The sequence below is a fragment of the Podarcis pityusensis genome (assembly GCF_964106645.2).
Source record: "Podarcis pityusensis genome assembly, chromosome: 12".
NCBI classification, from domain to species: domain Eukaryota; kingdom Metazoa; phylum Chordata; class Lepidosauria; order Squamata; family Lacertidae; genus Podarcis; species Podarcis pityusensis.
Window position 1 is genome coordinate 25,538,076 of NC_138037.1, and position 15,158 is coordinate 25,553,233.

General features: G+C 42.8%; 1 protein-coding gene across 3 annotated transcripts in view; it reads left to right on the forward strand.

Annotated features, from left to right (window-relative positions):
• FAM171A1 (family with sequence similarity 171 member A1) overlaps positions 1 to 15,158 on the forward strand; it is an 81,308-nt gene that overhangs the window by 23,083 nt on the left and 43,067 nt on the right. For 2 of the 3 annotated variants that reach the window (XM_080974411.1, XM_080974410.1), the window contains exons 2-3: positions 9,690 to 9,917; positions 14,583 to 14,675. In XM_080974411.1, the coding sequence (XP_080830537.1) occupies positions 9,690 to 9,917; positions 14,583 to 14,675 (321 nt within the window). Of the gene's footprint in view, positions 1 to 9,689; positions 9,945 to 14,582; positions 14,676 to 15,158 lie in introns of those variants that run through there. The other variant, XM_080974412.1, reaches the window with a different exon arrangement.

Consider the following 15,158-nt stretch of genomic DNA (forward strand, 5'->3'; position numbering starts at 1 on the left):
TACCTGTTGTCTGGTACTATTGAATTTCTGACCCACACCCTCAGGCAAGAGTGGCACTGAGCTCAGCCAATAGGACACTAGCTTTAAAATTGGGGGACCATAAAGAGCACTGGAGTGGCCACGGGGTGGACCAATCCCTGGTCAGCCCACCCCCTCACTGCTCTCCTTGTCCCTGCAACTGCAAAGTGTTTTATTGACTGAGCTCCCTGCCACTCTCAGTGTGGGATGAGGAAATGGTAGACAGTTGGAGCCTCGGCTGCTGATACAACTGTTCATGTGTTACTGCTGCTTATTGCTATTGTGCCAGGGAATCTCTGGGGTCATAGAGACGAAGCTGGCCTGCAAAAGGGCACCAGACCTGCACCCTGTAGTCTGACACCACAGAGTATAAGTATTGTTCTTAAAAGGGATGGTCATCTCTCGTCTATCCCACTGGTGAATTACCTCAGCCTGTTGAGTTTGATGGATAAAGATTTATGGGCGTGGTGCTTCCTACTCCTGTTAAAATAGGATCTGCCTACACAACATTTTCATGTGTCCAGCTGAATGAGTATACAAGACCACAGTTGTTGGAAATAAATAAGGGGGGGGGGACCATATATACTTCCTTGAGTTTCTTAGAGAGAAAAAAGTGTATAAAGGCAATAAATAAAGGATTTGTTTACCGTATTTTTTGCTCTATAAGACTCACTTTTTCCCTCCTAAAAAGTAAGGGGAAATGTCTGTGCGTCTAATGGAGCGAATGCAGCCTGCGCAGCTATCCCAGAAGCCAGAACAGCAAGAGGGATTGCTGCTTTCACTGCGCAGTGATCCCTCTTGCTGTTCTGGCTTCTGAGATTCAGAATATTTTTTTCTTGTTTTCCTCCTCCAAAAACTAGGTGCGTCTTATGGTCTGGTGCGTCTTATAGAGCGAAAAATACGGTATTTTGTGAGAAGGAGCAACATTTCCTTATGAGGAAACATTTCCTTATGAGGCAGCTAATATATATTTCAATGCCCGTTAATATTAGTGGAGTAAAGGGACCCCTGACCATTAGGTCCGACTCTGGGGTTGCGGCGCTCATCTCGCTTTATTGGCCGAGGGAGCCGGCGTACAGCTTCCGGGTCATGTGGCCAGCATGACTAAGCCGCTTCTGGCGAACCAGAGCAGCGCACGGAAACGCCGTTTACCTTCCTGCCGGAGTGGTACCTATTTATCTACTTGCACTTTGACGTGCTTTCGAACTGCTAGGTTGGCAGGAGCAGGGACCGAGCAACGGGAGCTCACCCCGTCGCGGGGATTCAAACTGCTGACCTTCTGATCGGCAAGTCCTAGGCTCTATTGTTTAACCCACAGCGCCACCTGCGTCCCCTATTAGTGGGGTAAGAACTGCTAAATTTCATTGACCCCGCTGGCCATTACATTTAAAGTCCATTGATTTCTCCTGCCCACCCTGGGCCCTGTTCCAGCAAGGAAATTTTTACATTTTTTTCTTAACTATGATCTGTTCCAAGATGCAAGATCAAAATAATTTGTTAGTTTGCCCCTTTGATCTAAAAATTATCTCTTCAGTTACCCTATCATTGTTGAGCACTGTGTAGTACGGACCCTGGGTGGATGTATTCAGCTGCGGAATAATTCAGGATGATTTGGAGGCGAATGGGGGCCTGCCTGACATTGAAAACAGGATGGAGGAATAAATGATAGCTATTATAAACGACTGTAGGTTATGCTAGAGGAGTTTTATTATAGTAACGGCTAAATAGGTTTTCTGCGCCTGTCCTGTAATTTAATGTCTCTATTAATTATCTGGAAAAGTGCTGTGCAGCAGTTTAATTAAGCATTTTCCATTGAACAAGGAGACATAAACATGGCAGAGTGCAAATATAAGCATTTATGTTAAGAAATGCTAAGAGCGTGTGTAGGTAGGAAAGCAAGGGGAGCGAGATCTGATATGAGAACAAAAATAAACTGGATAAATGCAATTACCGTATTTTTCGCTCTATAACACGCACCCGACCATAACACGCACGTAGTTTTTAGAGGAGGAAAACAAGAAAAAAAATATTCTAAACAAAACAATGGATGTATGATTTTTGTGGTTCATGCTGTGGCCACAGACATGTGATCTGACGGTGAGTTTGGGGTAGCCCAATGCAAAAATCCTGAGGATCCATGTGGATCCATGCTTTGTAAGCATGTTTTTGCACCTCTGCAGGGGCTCTTCTCCCACTTTGCTGTTTCAAAGCGAGCCACGGAGGAGGGAAGGAAGGGGAACCATGGATCCTCTGCTCATGACTGCAGCAGATACACCGCCATCCGTAGGCATTCGCTCCATAACACACAGAGACATTTCCCCTTACTTTCTAGGAGGAAAAAAGTGAGTGTTGTGGTGCAAAAAATACGGTAAAGGGGTGGCGAGTAAAGACATATGCTCCAGACCAGGGGTAGGCAACCTAAGGCCTGGGGGCCGGATCCGGCCCAATCGCCTTCTAAACTCAGCCCGCGGACGGTCCGGGAATCAGTGTGTTTTTACATGAGTAGAATGTGTCCTTATATTTCAAATGTGTCTCTGGGTTATTTGTGGGGGCTGCCTGGTGTTTTTACATGAGTAGAATGTGTACTGTTATTTAAAATGCATCTCTGGGTTATTTGTGGGGCATAGGAATTCGTTCATTTCCCCCCCCCCCAAAAAAAAAAAATATAGTCCAGCCCACCACATGGTCTGAGGGACGGTGGACCGGGCCACGGCTGAAAAAGGTTGCTGACCCCTGCTCCAGACTGATTCTCTGCAAACTCTGTTGCATATAACTGAAAAGTCTATTCCTGGCATCCCTGGAAGGTGTGCTGAAATACCGTTCTGTACTTTACCTACTTTCTCTGGGTCCGACACAGAAAATTCTGCCAAGCAGAAACAGTGCGGGTAATGAAACAGCATCAGCTCAGAGTTGCGTGTTTTAAGAATTTGTGGAAAGGGAATCAGTTGGGTGAGTTAATTTTCCAAGATGCTGCTTCTGCTGAATGACTATGAGGTTTCTTTTCCTGTGTGCCTTTCCTTCATCTAAAAAGGCAGAAATTATCTTTGTGGTAGTACGCAGATGCTTTTGGGGCCGGCCATCACCTTTGCAAAATGGAGAAACTGCCATGGATACCACAACTATGCACACACAACCACCACCAACCCACAATTGTTTCCTCACCCACCTGCCACTGCCAGCAATTAGGCTTGGGAAAATGTGATCTTCCTGGAGAGTTCAGCTGGGGAGGAAAGAGGTAACCTTACCTCCCTTAGTGCAGTCTCCAGGAAGATATCACATCAACCACAACAGGTTTGGAGCCAATAGAAGGGGTGGCATTTGCAGTGGGGGGCAGTTTCCAGCTAGGCAGGGAAGGGGTAACTTTTCCCTACCCAGCTATAAGCCCCCCACCCAAATATTCTCCTCTATTGTAAGCAGGCTTCAAAGAAACCTAAGAGTGTAACCAATAGAAAGTATCTTTGAGATGTAATTGCATCGTGGGGTTGGCTTGGTGTTTGTGGTCACAGCTGGGGAAAGGGGAGTTAATTCTTCCCTCCTGAGGTGTAAACCTCCCCCCCCATGCCTCTATTAGGCTTGAAAGGTCTAAGCCCAGTGGGGTAGAGAACAAACCCTATAGGTACCACAGAAGGCTGGTTAGCTTAGTACGTAGGGCACGAGACTCTTATTCTCAGGGTTGTGGGTTCAAGCCCAACCTTGGGCAAAATATTCCAGCATTGTAGAGGGTAAGACTAGATGACTGACGTCTCTTCCAATTCTATGATTCTATAACCCATGGGCACTGTGTTATGGCCCCATGACATAAGTTCTGCAACCTTATGGGTTGCTTCTGAGTCACGTTAAAGCAAGAATGGGTATGTTTCAACAGCGGTAAGGAAAGGGCCCGTAGCTGAGTGGCAGAGCACATTCTCTGCATGCAGAAGGCTGCAAGTTCAATCCCTGCTGTCTCTACCTGAAAAGGTCAGGTGGCTGGTGATGGGAAAGACCTCCGTCTGAGGCCCTGAGGAGCTGCTTCCTGTCAGAGGAGACAGCAGTGAGCTTAATCAACACATAGTTTGTCCTGGTACAAGGTAGCTTCCTAGGTTCCTAAAGTTTCCCAAATGCGGCTTTCTCTTTTTCACCCCTACAAGCATCAGATCTTTAACATTTTTCAATCGTCAGTGCTCCCTTCTCTCCAACTTGTGACCCAGCTTTGCTTCTGCTAGGTATTTACATACACATGACTTTACTGGTGCTGGAAGTCATGTGCAGATTAATTATTAAATATTTTTTTCTTAAGTAGGGAAAGGCTTAAAAAACACCCACTGTAGAGTGGGTTATTACAGAATACTACTAGATTATCAATTTGAAAAATGTATTAGAGTTTATTATCTGGTAATATGCATACAAATTAATCGCTCATTTCTGAAAATGTTGCAATTGGTTTCTCATATCTTCTAATTGTTTTTCAAGAAACAGATTGTATTTTAAAGGGATCTCTTTCTAAAAATATGCTATGGGACAAGTTCAGGACATCCAGCCTGGTATTTTCTTATGGTATCATCATGCAATAACAGATATAAAATAGGTGTTTATTTATTCCATAAAATTTATATACCACTTGATTGTAAAGCAAAACTTCAAAGCAGTTTGTTGAAAAAGATATTATGGTTCGGCATTTAAAAAGATCAAATGTAAGACCATTAATGTGGCTATAACTATTTGTTTCAAGTTATTTATGAGTGTGGTTTTAATCACACAACAGAAGGACATCCACAGACTATGCCACCTTCTGGTTTTAAAAATTAAAAGAGAATTCTCCTGGGCTTGCAGTAAATTAGCTATTAGGAACCAGATAGTGTAGGATTTGGAAATTCCCCTCTTACAGATGGGCACCGTATTACAGTATTTTTCCATCTTGGTGACAAAACAGTTTGGCAGCTAGTTGCCATTGGAGATAATGTAGGAGTTACTTAAGTCCCTTATAGAACAATCACTTATTTTGGGTAGCAGCGCTTGAATTATTTTTGAATATTTTCATGTATTGCATAACCAATCCAGATTGCTCCCAACATGTTCCCAAAGCCCATACTGTGTTTACAGATAAAATGCCATGGAATATATGCCCATTCAGGTTGACATTTCCTTTTGCATTGCACTTTTCCTCATTGTGAAATTGGCCAGTTCAGATCAAGTGGTGTTCGCATTAAATTTATTTGCTGATGTGTGTATAAACGTGTCTATTTGGGCAGATGCAAAGAAAGAACTTGGTGACAATGTTTTTGTTGACTTCTGTTTAGAAAATGGCGAATAGATGCAACAGTGGGACAGACTGATCCTAAATTTGGAAAACTTGAGAGATGAGGGCCTGAGAAAAATTATGGTCATCTTATTCTTAGGTGAAGTGTATCCTTTCAGAGCTATTGCTCAAGGGATTGTAGGGAGAAGGGTACAGTTGGACCAAGATGTAGTATCAGCCAACATTTAAGCCACAAATAGCCAATGTGGTACCCTATAGATGTTAAATTAGATATTTATACCCCCTTTTATATTAAAATAACACTCAAAATGACTTGTTGGACTGCAATGGAAATTTGGCCCAGTGAGCCATGGAAGTTCTAGTCTAATGGAAGGCACCGTGTTGAGTATCTCTGATTTAATCCATGATTATGCCACTGTTTCTCTGCCTCAGTAAAGAAGTACATTTGGAAATCGGGATTGATCCCACCTGGAAAGTCTTAAAGCAAACATCATGTTGAACATTTGTTATCCAAACACATTCTGTGCCGACAGTGAAAGCTAATGGCTCCATCCTCCCTAGATCAGCACTTGTCTGGCAGCCAAGAAACCTAGCTGCTTGCCAAGTGACTATTTCAAGTTGTTGCTTTGGGACATTTCATGGAAGAGCCTTTCTTTTTAGCAAACGTGTTTTAAACAGCGGAAAAATCTCTGTTTGCCAAAACATATGGAGCAGCGAGGATTCGTGTCTAATCAAATGTAGGTTTTTCCTGAACTCTTTGAAACGTCACATTGACAATGCAGAAAGGATTGTAGGTTTTGGATTGTGGCCTGTTTTGGATTTACCTCTTCCCAAATGATAACCCACGCCGTGGTTTCGTTGTTCTTTATATGAGAGAACAAATTTAGCAATAGGAAAGGGCAGCTATATTTGCGCGACTGTATTTCACCCAAACCCAGTGATTTTGGTGTGCCGTCTAAGTTGTAAAAACAAGTAGGGTATAATTTCCCAAGGAGCTGAAGGAGAAGGAATGTAAATGGTAGGAAGTATGTGTAGTTTGTGAAGCCGCTAAATGCTACGTGACTTCTGGGGTTGTTTCCTTTATTGCCGACCTACAATATTGCTTGCTATTTGTAGCCCACATATTGTTGGTGTGATATCGTTTCTTTAAAAGTGCTCTATGGCTTTAGAAGCACCTTGCAGGTGCACAGTCTTCTTCTGCAGTGCTGTAACTTAGGTTGACACACTGGGCAGCTGACCGGTCAAATATTGTCACATGACTGCTTAATATTTAACTATGGCCAAATATCATTCTAAAAGTTCCAAGGATGCCACTGTGAAGATGGCAGCTTGCATTTATCTTGATTTCATTATTATTACATTCCTATCCCACCTTCCTTTCAAGAGAGTGCAGGGTGGCCAACGTATTTTTCACTCCATAAGACACACTTTTTCCCTCCTAAAAAGTAAGGGGAAATGTTTGCGCGTCTCATGGAGCAAATGCAGGCGGGAGGCTCTGCTCAGAGCTCCCTTTAAAGAGCTGCGTGGAGTGTATGTGTGGCTCTTGGGGGCTTTTCCCTGAGGAGGGCGAAGGGCAGCCCATCAGTCCCTTCTCCCTCCCTGGGAAAAGCCCCCACAAGAGCTCATGAAATGGAGCGCTGAGCAGAACCTGTATGCATCCCAGGCTCTGCTCAGCGCTCCCTTTAAATAATTTTTTTTCCTTGCATTCCCCCTCTAAAAACTAGATGCATCTTATGGAGCAAAAAATACGGTAAATGGTTTTTCCCCCTTCCCCTGTTGATCCTCACAACACCCCTGTGAGGCAGGTTTGGCTGAAAACTTTTGACTGGCCCAAGGTCACCTAGTGAACTTCATGGCTGAGTAAGGATTTGGATCTTGGTACCCCCAGATTCTAGTCCAGCCCCTTAACCATTGCGCCATACTGGATCACATTGCGGTTCCTATCTTCTTCCAAACAGGGAAGTTTTGTTTTCTTTGCCTGTTCATTCTTTCAGTATAAAATGTGTAATTTTAGAATCGGTGCTTCTGAACAGTCTTTTGTAGCTGTAATGTTCACCTGCCCCTTTTATTACTTCACTATTGTTTCTTGCATGCCATATTATTCCTTGCTACACTGGTTCTTCTGAATTAATAGTCAAGTCAAAGGAAAATGAATGCTAACGGTGCATGCCCTAGCTAGCTAGCTTTAGAGCACAGAGCTTCAGTTTCTTACAAGGTGTTTCATATTCTGGAAAAGAGCTCATTTTGTTGCTTACTTTACAACTTGTAGAAGTACAAATCACAAATCGGTTTCTCCTTAATATACACAGCGTTTCACATTTGACTGGAATTTCTGAAGCATTTTGAGTGTGTGAGCTGGAAACTTCAATGTATTAATCTCCGAATCAAAGGATTGTAGGGCTGGAAGGGACCCAAAGGGAAATCTACTCCATTCCCAGACTAGGGCAGAGAGTAGCCCATATGGTTGGACTACCATTACCATCAGCCCCAGTCACCATGGCCAGTGGTCAGGGATGATGGGAATTGTAGTCCAACAACATCTGAAGGGCACCATGATGGCTGCCTGGGTGTCAGATTTTTGAACAATGGGGTGCAAAGAATTTGGCATGCCTCATTGTTGTCTTTTACAATCAAGTGGTATATAAATTTGGTTAAATAAAACAAATCTTTAAGCACACCAGAGCTGATAGAAATGTAGCGATAGGTCTGTAAAATGAATTGGTTATTTGGTGCATCTGTAGCACAAATATGAATATGATGGAAGGCAAGTTGTGTGTTCATACCATAAATTGGTAGAGATTTACCCCCTTGCATATAGAACACAGTGATATGGATGGTTTTGGGTCTTTTTTAATCATATGCTGTTGCTATGGTGACATTATTGAAGAATGGCACATGTGTGGGAGGCCGAAAAAATCTGGACAGCAAGTACTTGTTCTCAGAGTGAATTTTGGATCGTGACTGTTGTAAATAATAACACAGTGTATTTTAGCAAGGATGGGGTTGTGTAATGCATTCTTAAAGATCAGGAACGTCAATTCCTAATTGACCTATTAGCACCTAATGGTATCCATGGAATGGCACCAGCTTCTAGAACAGGATCAGATTGGCTCTTCAGAAACTTCTACAAAATGGCAGCTTTTTGTGTATTTATAAGTAAGATATGCAGAACTGAGTTACTGTGGTTGTAAATCAGGAGTACACAGGCAAAACCTCTACAGCAGGGGTAGCAAACCTGTGGCCCTCCAGAGGGTGTTAGACTCCAGCTCCCATCAGCCCAGTGGTCAACTTCGGGGGGGGGCACAACTTAGAAAAACACCTGCTCCACAGGCACACTGGAGTTGGATCTGGGATTTTTTCCCTTCACGGCACGAGGTCAAAGTGCTGTTGAAACTCTTTCCTCCCATCAGTTCTGCTTTTATAAAGCAGATGGGGAGAAGGTGGCACAAAAACTTTACAAATAAAAAGTTGGGTGTGAAATTTCTCTTTGGCCTCCAAGCTGTTCTCCACCCCTCCAGTGTGGTGTAGTGGTTAAGAGCAGTAGACTCGTAATCTGGGGAACCGGGTTCGCGTCTCCGCTCCTCCACATGCAGCTGCTGGGTGACCTTGGGCCAGTCACACTTCTTTGAAGTCTCTCAGCCCCACTCACCTCACAGAGTGTATGTTGTGGGGGAGGAAGGGAAAGGAGAATGTTAGCCGCTTTGAGACTCCTTTGGGTAGTGAAAAAGCAGGATATCAAATCCAGACTCCTCCTCCTCCTCCTCTTCTTCTTCTCCTTCTCCTTCTCCTTTTTTTCCTTCCTGGTTTTACTTCCACCACAGAGACAGACAGACAGACAGACAGAGAAGGTGGGAGGGAGGGGTTACTGTATTAAAATGCAGTTTCGGAATTGAATGGGAAAGCTTTCAGAAGGGGAAGCTGTCGCCACCCCCCAGAAAACCCCCTAAGGTTCAATTATTCATCTCTCTGGATTCTAACCTACATTTTGTTAACATCTTTATAGCAGTGGTGGGTAGCCAAGGTGTGAAGGGGTGGAGCTGGCAGAAGGCTAAGAGCCAACATTAGACCACCCCCTTCTCTCTCTCTCTCTCTCTCTCTCTCTCTCTCTCTCTCTCTGCCAAGCCTTGCCGGCCACTTTCCCCTTTTGTCTTTCTCCCCTTCTCATTGCCATCCCAACAAAACCCTCCGCTCCCTTTTGGAATTAGACTTGCAGGGGGAGTTCCTGTTGGGGTCAGTGGGAGCAAGCGTACCTTGAGAAGGTGCTCAAGTGAAGATCATACGGAGTTTACAGGTTAACCCCAGCATTTGGAATGGGTACTCCCGTTCCTTCAATACCTCATATATACCTCTCTCTTTTTTTGCACCTGTTTCGTGCAAATGTGGAATGCGAAGCTTTCCCCAAGGTTAACTGCTACATTGTTGTTGTTGTTTGCAGATGTGACTCTGAAGGTCCACGTAAGTGATGCCAGCACACATCAGCCAGTCACCGAAGCCTTTATTGAGATTTTTACCAACCAGATCCCCATTGCCTCTGGAACCTCAGGAGCAGATGGCACTGCCTTCATCAAGTTTCAGTATAAGCTGGGCAGTCAGCTGATCGTTACTGCGACTAAACATGCTTACGTGCCAAACTCTGCACCATGGAAACCAATAAGATTGCCTGGTAAGAGATCTTTATTTTTGTTCTGAGGTAAGATTTTATTTCTAAAGGGGGGGGGTACAAAACTGTGGGGGTTTTTTAAGAACAAAACAAAATAAAACCCCTGAATGCTGAAAATCATATTTATCATTTATTTATTCATTCATCATTTATATCCCATCCTTTCTTTCAAAGGAGCCCATGGTGACAAACACATCAATAATACAACATATATATTTTTTCAAGCATTCTAAGAGCACTTAAAAACAGTTATCTCAGGGTTGTCAGGAAAAGGGGGGCCTTTCAGCCATCAAATAAATGCCTGGGCAATGCCTGTTTTAAAACTGAAAGTCAGTGAGACAGGTGCACCTCTCTCAAATGGCAAACTACCACTGAAAATGCCCTGTCTTGGGTCAGTGCAAATCCAGCAGCCCCTGGTATCAGCACCACCAACGAGGCCTCACCTTCCAGTTTTAGGGCCCAGGGTAGTTGATATGAATATGATAATAACCTGATGAGAAGACTATGGATGCCCAGTAAGAACAGTGCCTCTCCTCATACTCCCCTGGTTAGGCCTTTAGTTTGACCGTGCTTTCCTTAGCTTGGCTTCAGTGCCAGTGTTTTGCCTTGGGTCATAATGAAGCTGAAAATGTGAAGCCAGAATGAGGAATCTCTGATTCTCCAGAGGTTTTTGGACTCCAACTCCCATCAGCCCCAGTCATCATGGCCAGCGATCAGGAGTGATGGGAGCTGTAGTCCAGCAACATCTGGAGGGCCCATAGCTGTCAACTTTTCCCTTTTCTTGCAAGGAATCCTATTCAGAGTAAGGGAATTTCCCGTTTAAAAAAAGGGAAACGTTGACAACTATGGGAGGGCCCCGTCTTGCCTATCCCGGCCCTAGCAAATGGATGGGGCCAGACTACGGTAACTGGCAGTGGGGAAGAGAATTATTTCTGACCAGAGGGGAGAATCACTTCAGCTGATCTTTCTTTGGCCTCTGGATGAGGATGTCCTCGCCCGTTTTCCTCATCGATATTTCCTCCATTTTGGAGTTAAATATCTCTGATATTAGCTGACCTGGCATGCTTGAAAAGAGCAGTCATGCATTAAAGAGAGCAGAGGTTCTCAAACTGATAGGTAGCTGTGAGATATAGAACAAAGGAAGCTGCTTTATAATGAGTCAGACCATTGGTCCAACTCAGTCAGTGCAGTCTACACTGACTGGCAGTACCTCTTCTGGGTTTGGGGCAGGAGGCTTTTCCAGCCCTACCTAGAGATGCCAGTGATTGTATCTGGGACTCTCTGCATGCAAGGCTACTGAGCTATGCCTTTCCTACAGGTGAGACATAGGGGCATGTGTGAGGCACAGTTGCACCCTTTTCTAGTCAGTGAGTGAACAAGTGCCCTGCTGCTTGCATCAGAAGATGCTGGGGACTCAGTGCAGCCACTGTTGCTGTATTTGAAAAATGATGAACTAAAGAAGATTGCTTTTCTTTTTTCATGTCTAATCAAAATTTTGGCAGGGGGAGTGGGAGGGACTCGAGGGTGCCATTAGCGTGCAGGGTAGATTATTCCTTTTATTTCAGCCCATATTTCTTGTATATAGGGGTCCTTACAGTGCATTTTTTTTTTGCTTTTAATATTGATTTTGTTTTAATTTTTTGAGGAAAGAACCAGTTTCACAGAGCTTTTGACAAGTCATTGAAATCTGAACTAGGCTTTTTGTGTGTTTTCAAGAGAAGGCACTTGAAATGAGTGTGTGTTTCTGAAAGGAACGCTTGTTTGGGCATCCTCTGCTGAGTTCATTAGGCATTTTGCCACAAATTGCAGTGAGAAGGAGCTATTATTTTGTCCCCTTATTTGCACTTAGTTCCTCTGATAAATGACCAAATGAGATGAAAAAGGGGGGGGGGAGAAAAATGTGTGGTGCAAAACCATGCTTCTTTATGACTAATAATAAATTAATGCAGCTTAATGCAAACCACAAGTTTCAAAGTGTGCAAACATTATTATTTTCAAACTGGCTTTTACTTCAGTTCGGATACTGCCAACTGGGACACGGCTTTGAATGGAGGTAAAACAAGACTTTCATAAGCTCAGCTGTGAGCCGTGGTGGGAGAAACCTTGGTGATTAAAGTTCCTCCACTGGGAACCCCAAAAACATTTAAGGGATGGTAGAAGAGCTTGAGGAAACCTGATAACAAAGAGAAAAACTAGGGAGGCCTCCCTAACTTTGTGGCCTGGGTTTGGCCCTTAGTGAGAGGATGAACCAGTGATCCTAGAGCAGCACTCTGTAACCTGACTACATCTGCCGTCAACCCTGACCTTTACCCGTGACAGACGGGGCTGATGGGAGTTGGAGTCCTACAACTTCTGAAGGTCACCAGGTTGAGGAAGGTTGTCCCAGACTGTCCAAGAACTAATCCATATAATAACCAGGACAGTAGTAGTAGTAGCATATTTATATCCCATTCTTCCCAGGTACTGGGAGGAGGTGGGAAGGGAATGAGGTTGAGGAACTGGGAGGACAGAGCTGTGTGATGAACCGTGTGGTCTGTTCTGCACCCACTAAACTTGCCTGCTGCCTTCAGGTGTGGTAGATGCTATTCTGTCGCTGATGTTAAAGTAACATTCGCCTGCCTGTCCAGTTGGCTTCTGGGTGCAGAATGAGGCAGACAGCATCTTGTCCTTTGTGCCAGGTGGAAAAATGTTCTGGGACATTAAGAGAATGGAAATATAAAATGGGGGGCTTTTCACTCATGATCGCCTTAGTACCCTACACAAGAATAAATGAAAGAAGACAAAGTTGGAACAAATCTACAGCAAAATGGTCTTCATTTGTTTTTGCAAAAATAATGCTCTAAATCCAAATACGGAAGCACTTTTCAGCAATTTAGAGTAATTTAAGATCTCTAATAATATATGCAATGTGCCTTAAATATTTTAAAGTATACTATAACCATGCAATGAATTGGTAATGGGGCAATTATGCAGCTGTGCTATTTATATAAGCATGTAGTTAACGTGTTGTGTTGTGTTTTCTTTCTTGTTTGTTAAGGTTATTGTGTTAAGATTATTTTGGAAGTAAAAATAAAAAACAATAGACTTTTTACCAGGTGTGTTCTATGGGACAGGCTGTTATTTGTGAAAATAATATGAAGACAATAAAATGTGATTTTTAATTATTGTATATTAATGTTTACAAATAGCTAATATACTGTCAAAAAGGAGTCAAAATCTCAGGAACATTCATAGCTGTGCTTGTTTTGATTTGCTGATTAATTGGGAACTGCACTGGTACATATTCTTCATTTCTTCAAGCTATTTGAATTGCATTGGCTTCAATTCTTACCAATAAAAATTAGGTGCAAAAAAGAAATAAATTATTATATTTCTATCCTTCAGAACTACCTATTCCATAATTCATTCTCCTTGTAGTACATTATGCCCGATATGTGCTTTTAGTATGAGCAAAGAAATTATTGTGATGGAACAGCTGAAATTTGAGAAGATTCTGATTTATAGTGTGAATTTATTAATGCTTAGCAGAGCATTCTCAAATGTAAATGTGGTTATCTTTATACATATAATGTTTACATGACTACTGGCGGGTATCTCCTGCTATTTTAAATACAACTAGTGGTTCCCCAACTTCATGGAGAATGTTTGGAATTCAGGGAAACTGCTCCTGACTTTTGAAAGATACAGATCGTCTTGCAGATTAATACTTAGTGGTACTGACCCCAAGCTCCTTTGTTTGCTGGGGAAAAAATCGGTTAAACAACACCTCAGATTTGGAGGGTGTGCCCCCATCTTCTGGAAAAAATGTTTTTCTTTCTTTCTAGAATTGTAGTTACAGGAACTAAAACATTTAATTTGATGCAAAATTTTAATGAACTCTGTTAATTACAGTATTTCCTTAGATTTTGAATTCTGTTTTTATTTTTAGAAAAATTGTGCTGTATCCACTGAATCTGAATTCCAGTACAACTTGCATTTAAGACTGGGTAGGGTGACAGCTCTCCAGATGTTTTTGGACTACAACTCCCATCACCTCTGACCATTGACCATGCTGGCTGGGACTAAAGGGAGCAGAAGCCCAGTAATATCTGGAGCAGGGTTTCCCAAACTTGGGTCTGCAGCTGTTTTTGGATTACAATTCCCATCATCCAAGACCACTGGTCCTGCCAGCTAGGGATGATGGGAGTTATAGTTCATAAACAGCTGAAGACCCAAGTTTGAGAGACTCTAGTCTGGAGGACACCAGGGATTGCTGAGCTAGATCCTTATATAGACCAAATCTGCCATGTAAACTTTTCAAGTCCTTTTCAAGGGGACAATGAGACTGTATTTCCCATCATGTGTTTAAAAAAGTGATCACGTGTGGTGTACCGCTTGTAGAATGTTCGTCATTCCTCTCCCTATACATCGGGATTCTTTCATTCTTGCTGTCTAAGTTGATCTTCTACTTGTGGACACGTAATGTACAAACTCCTGCATACAAAAGTTGTTGAAGCCAATGCATGTGACATATTTGGTAGATGCAGTAGTTCAGAAAACAAATGCATTACCCAAATGCATTACCTAAAAAAGGCATTAGCTGGTAAACTTTGAAAGATTGGGGATCTGGAGGAAAGAGTTTTTTTCAATATTACTTTATATTGCACTTAACCAATTTCCCTTCCACAGTGTTTTCTTCTCTAAGTCTTGGCCTTCTTCCTGAACGTTCAGCTACTCTAATGGTATATGAAGATGTTGTACAGATAGTCTCAGGATTTCAAGGTATGTGGTGTAAAGGGACCTTCTTTACTTTGTCATAATAGTTTTTACCTGTCCCACAGCTAGAGCTAGGACTTTAGCCTTTTCCCACCTTGGCATCCTGATCGTGGCAGGAAGAGAGACTGCAGTGTGTTAGCGGAGCTGAATTAGGTGATCTGGAGAGCCAGTAAAAGCCTCTACTGGCTTTACCTAATAATTTCTTAGGCCTGGCTCCTAGATGCAACTCATGTGGCCAACTGATCCCTTTAAAAACAACCAAACAGATATTTGCTCTTTATAAAGCAAGTTTTAAGTTGTGTGTCTCCCAAGATGGAATTGAACACCCTGAGGTTTTCATAGTAGGTGACAAATAATACAGATAAATTGCAGGAGATTGGGTTGCTTGATTAATTACATATGCATAATCTGCATATGAATACAGCAAACTCTCTGAGAAAAAAAGCCGACTTTATTAGTGGTTTTGGATTACGCATGCACATTTCACAG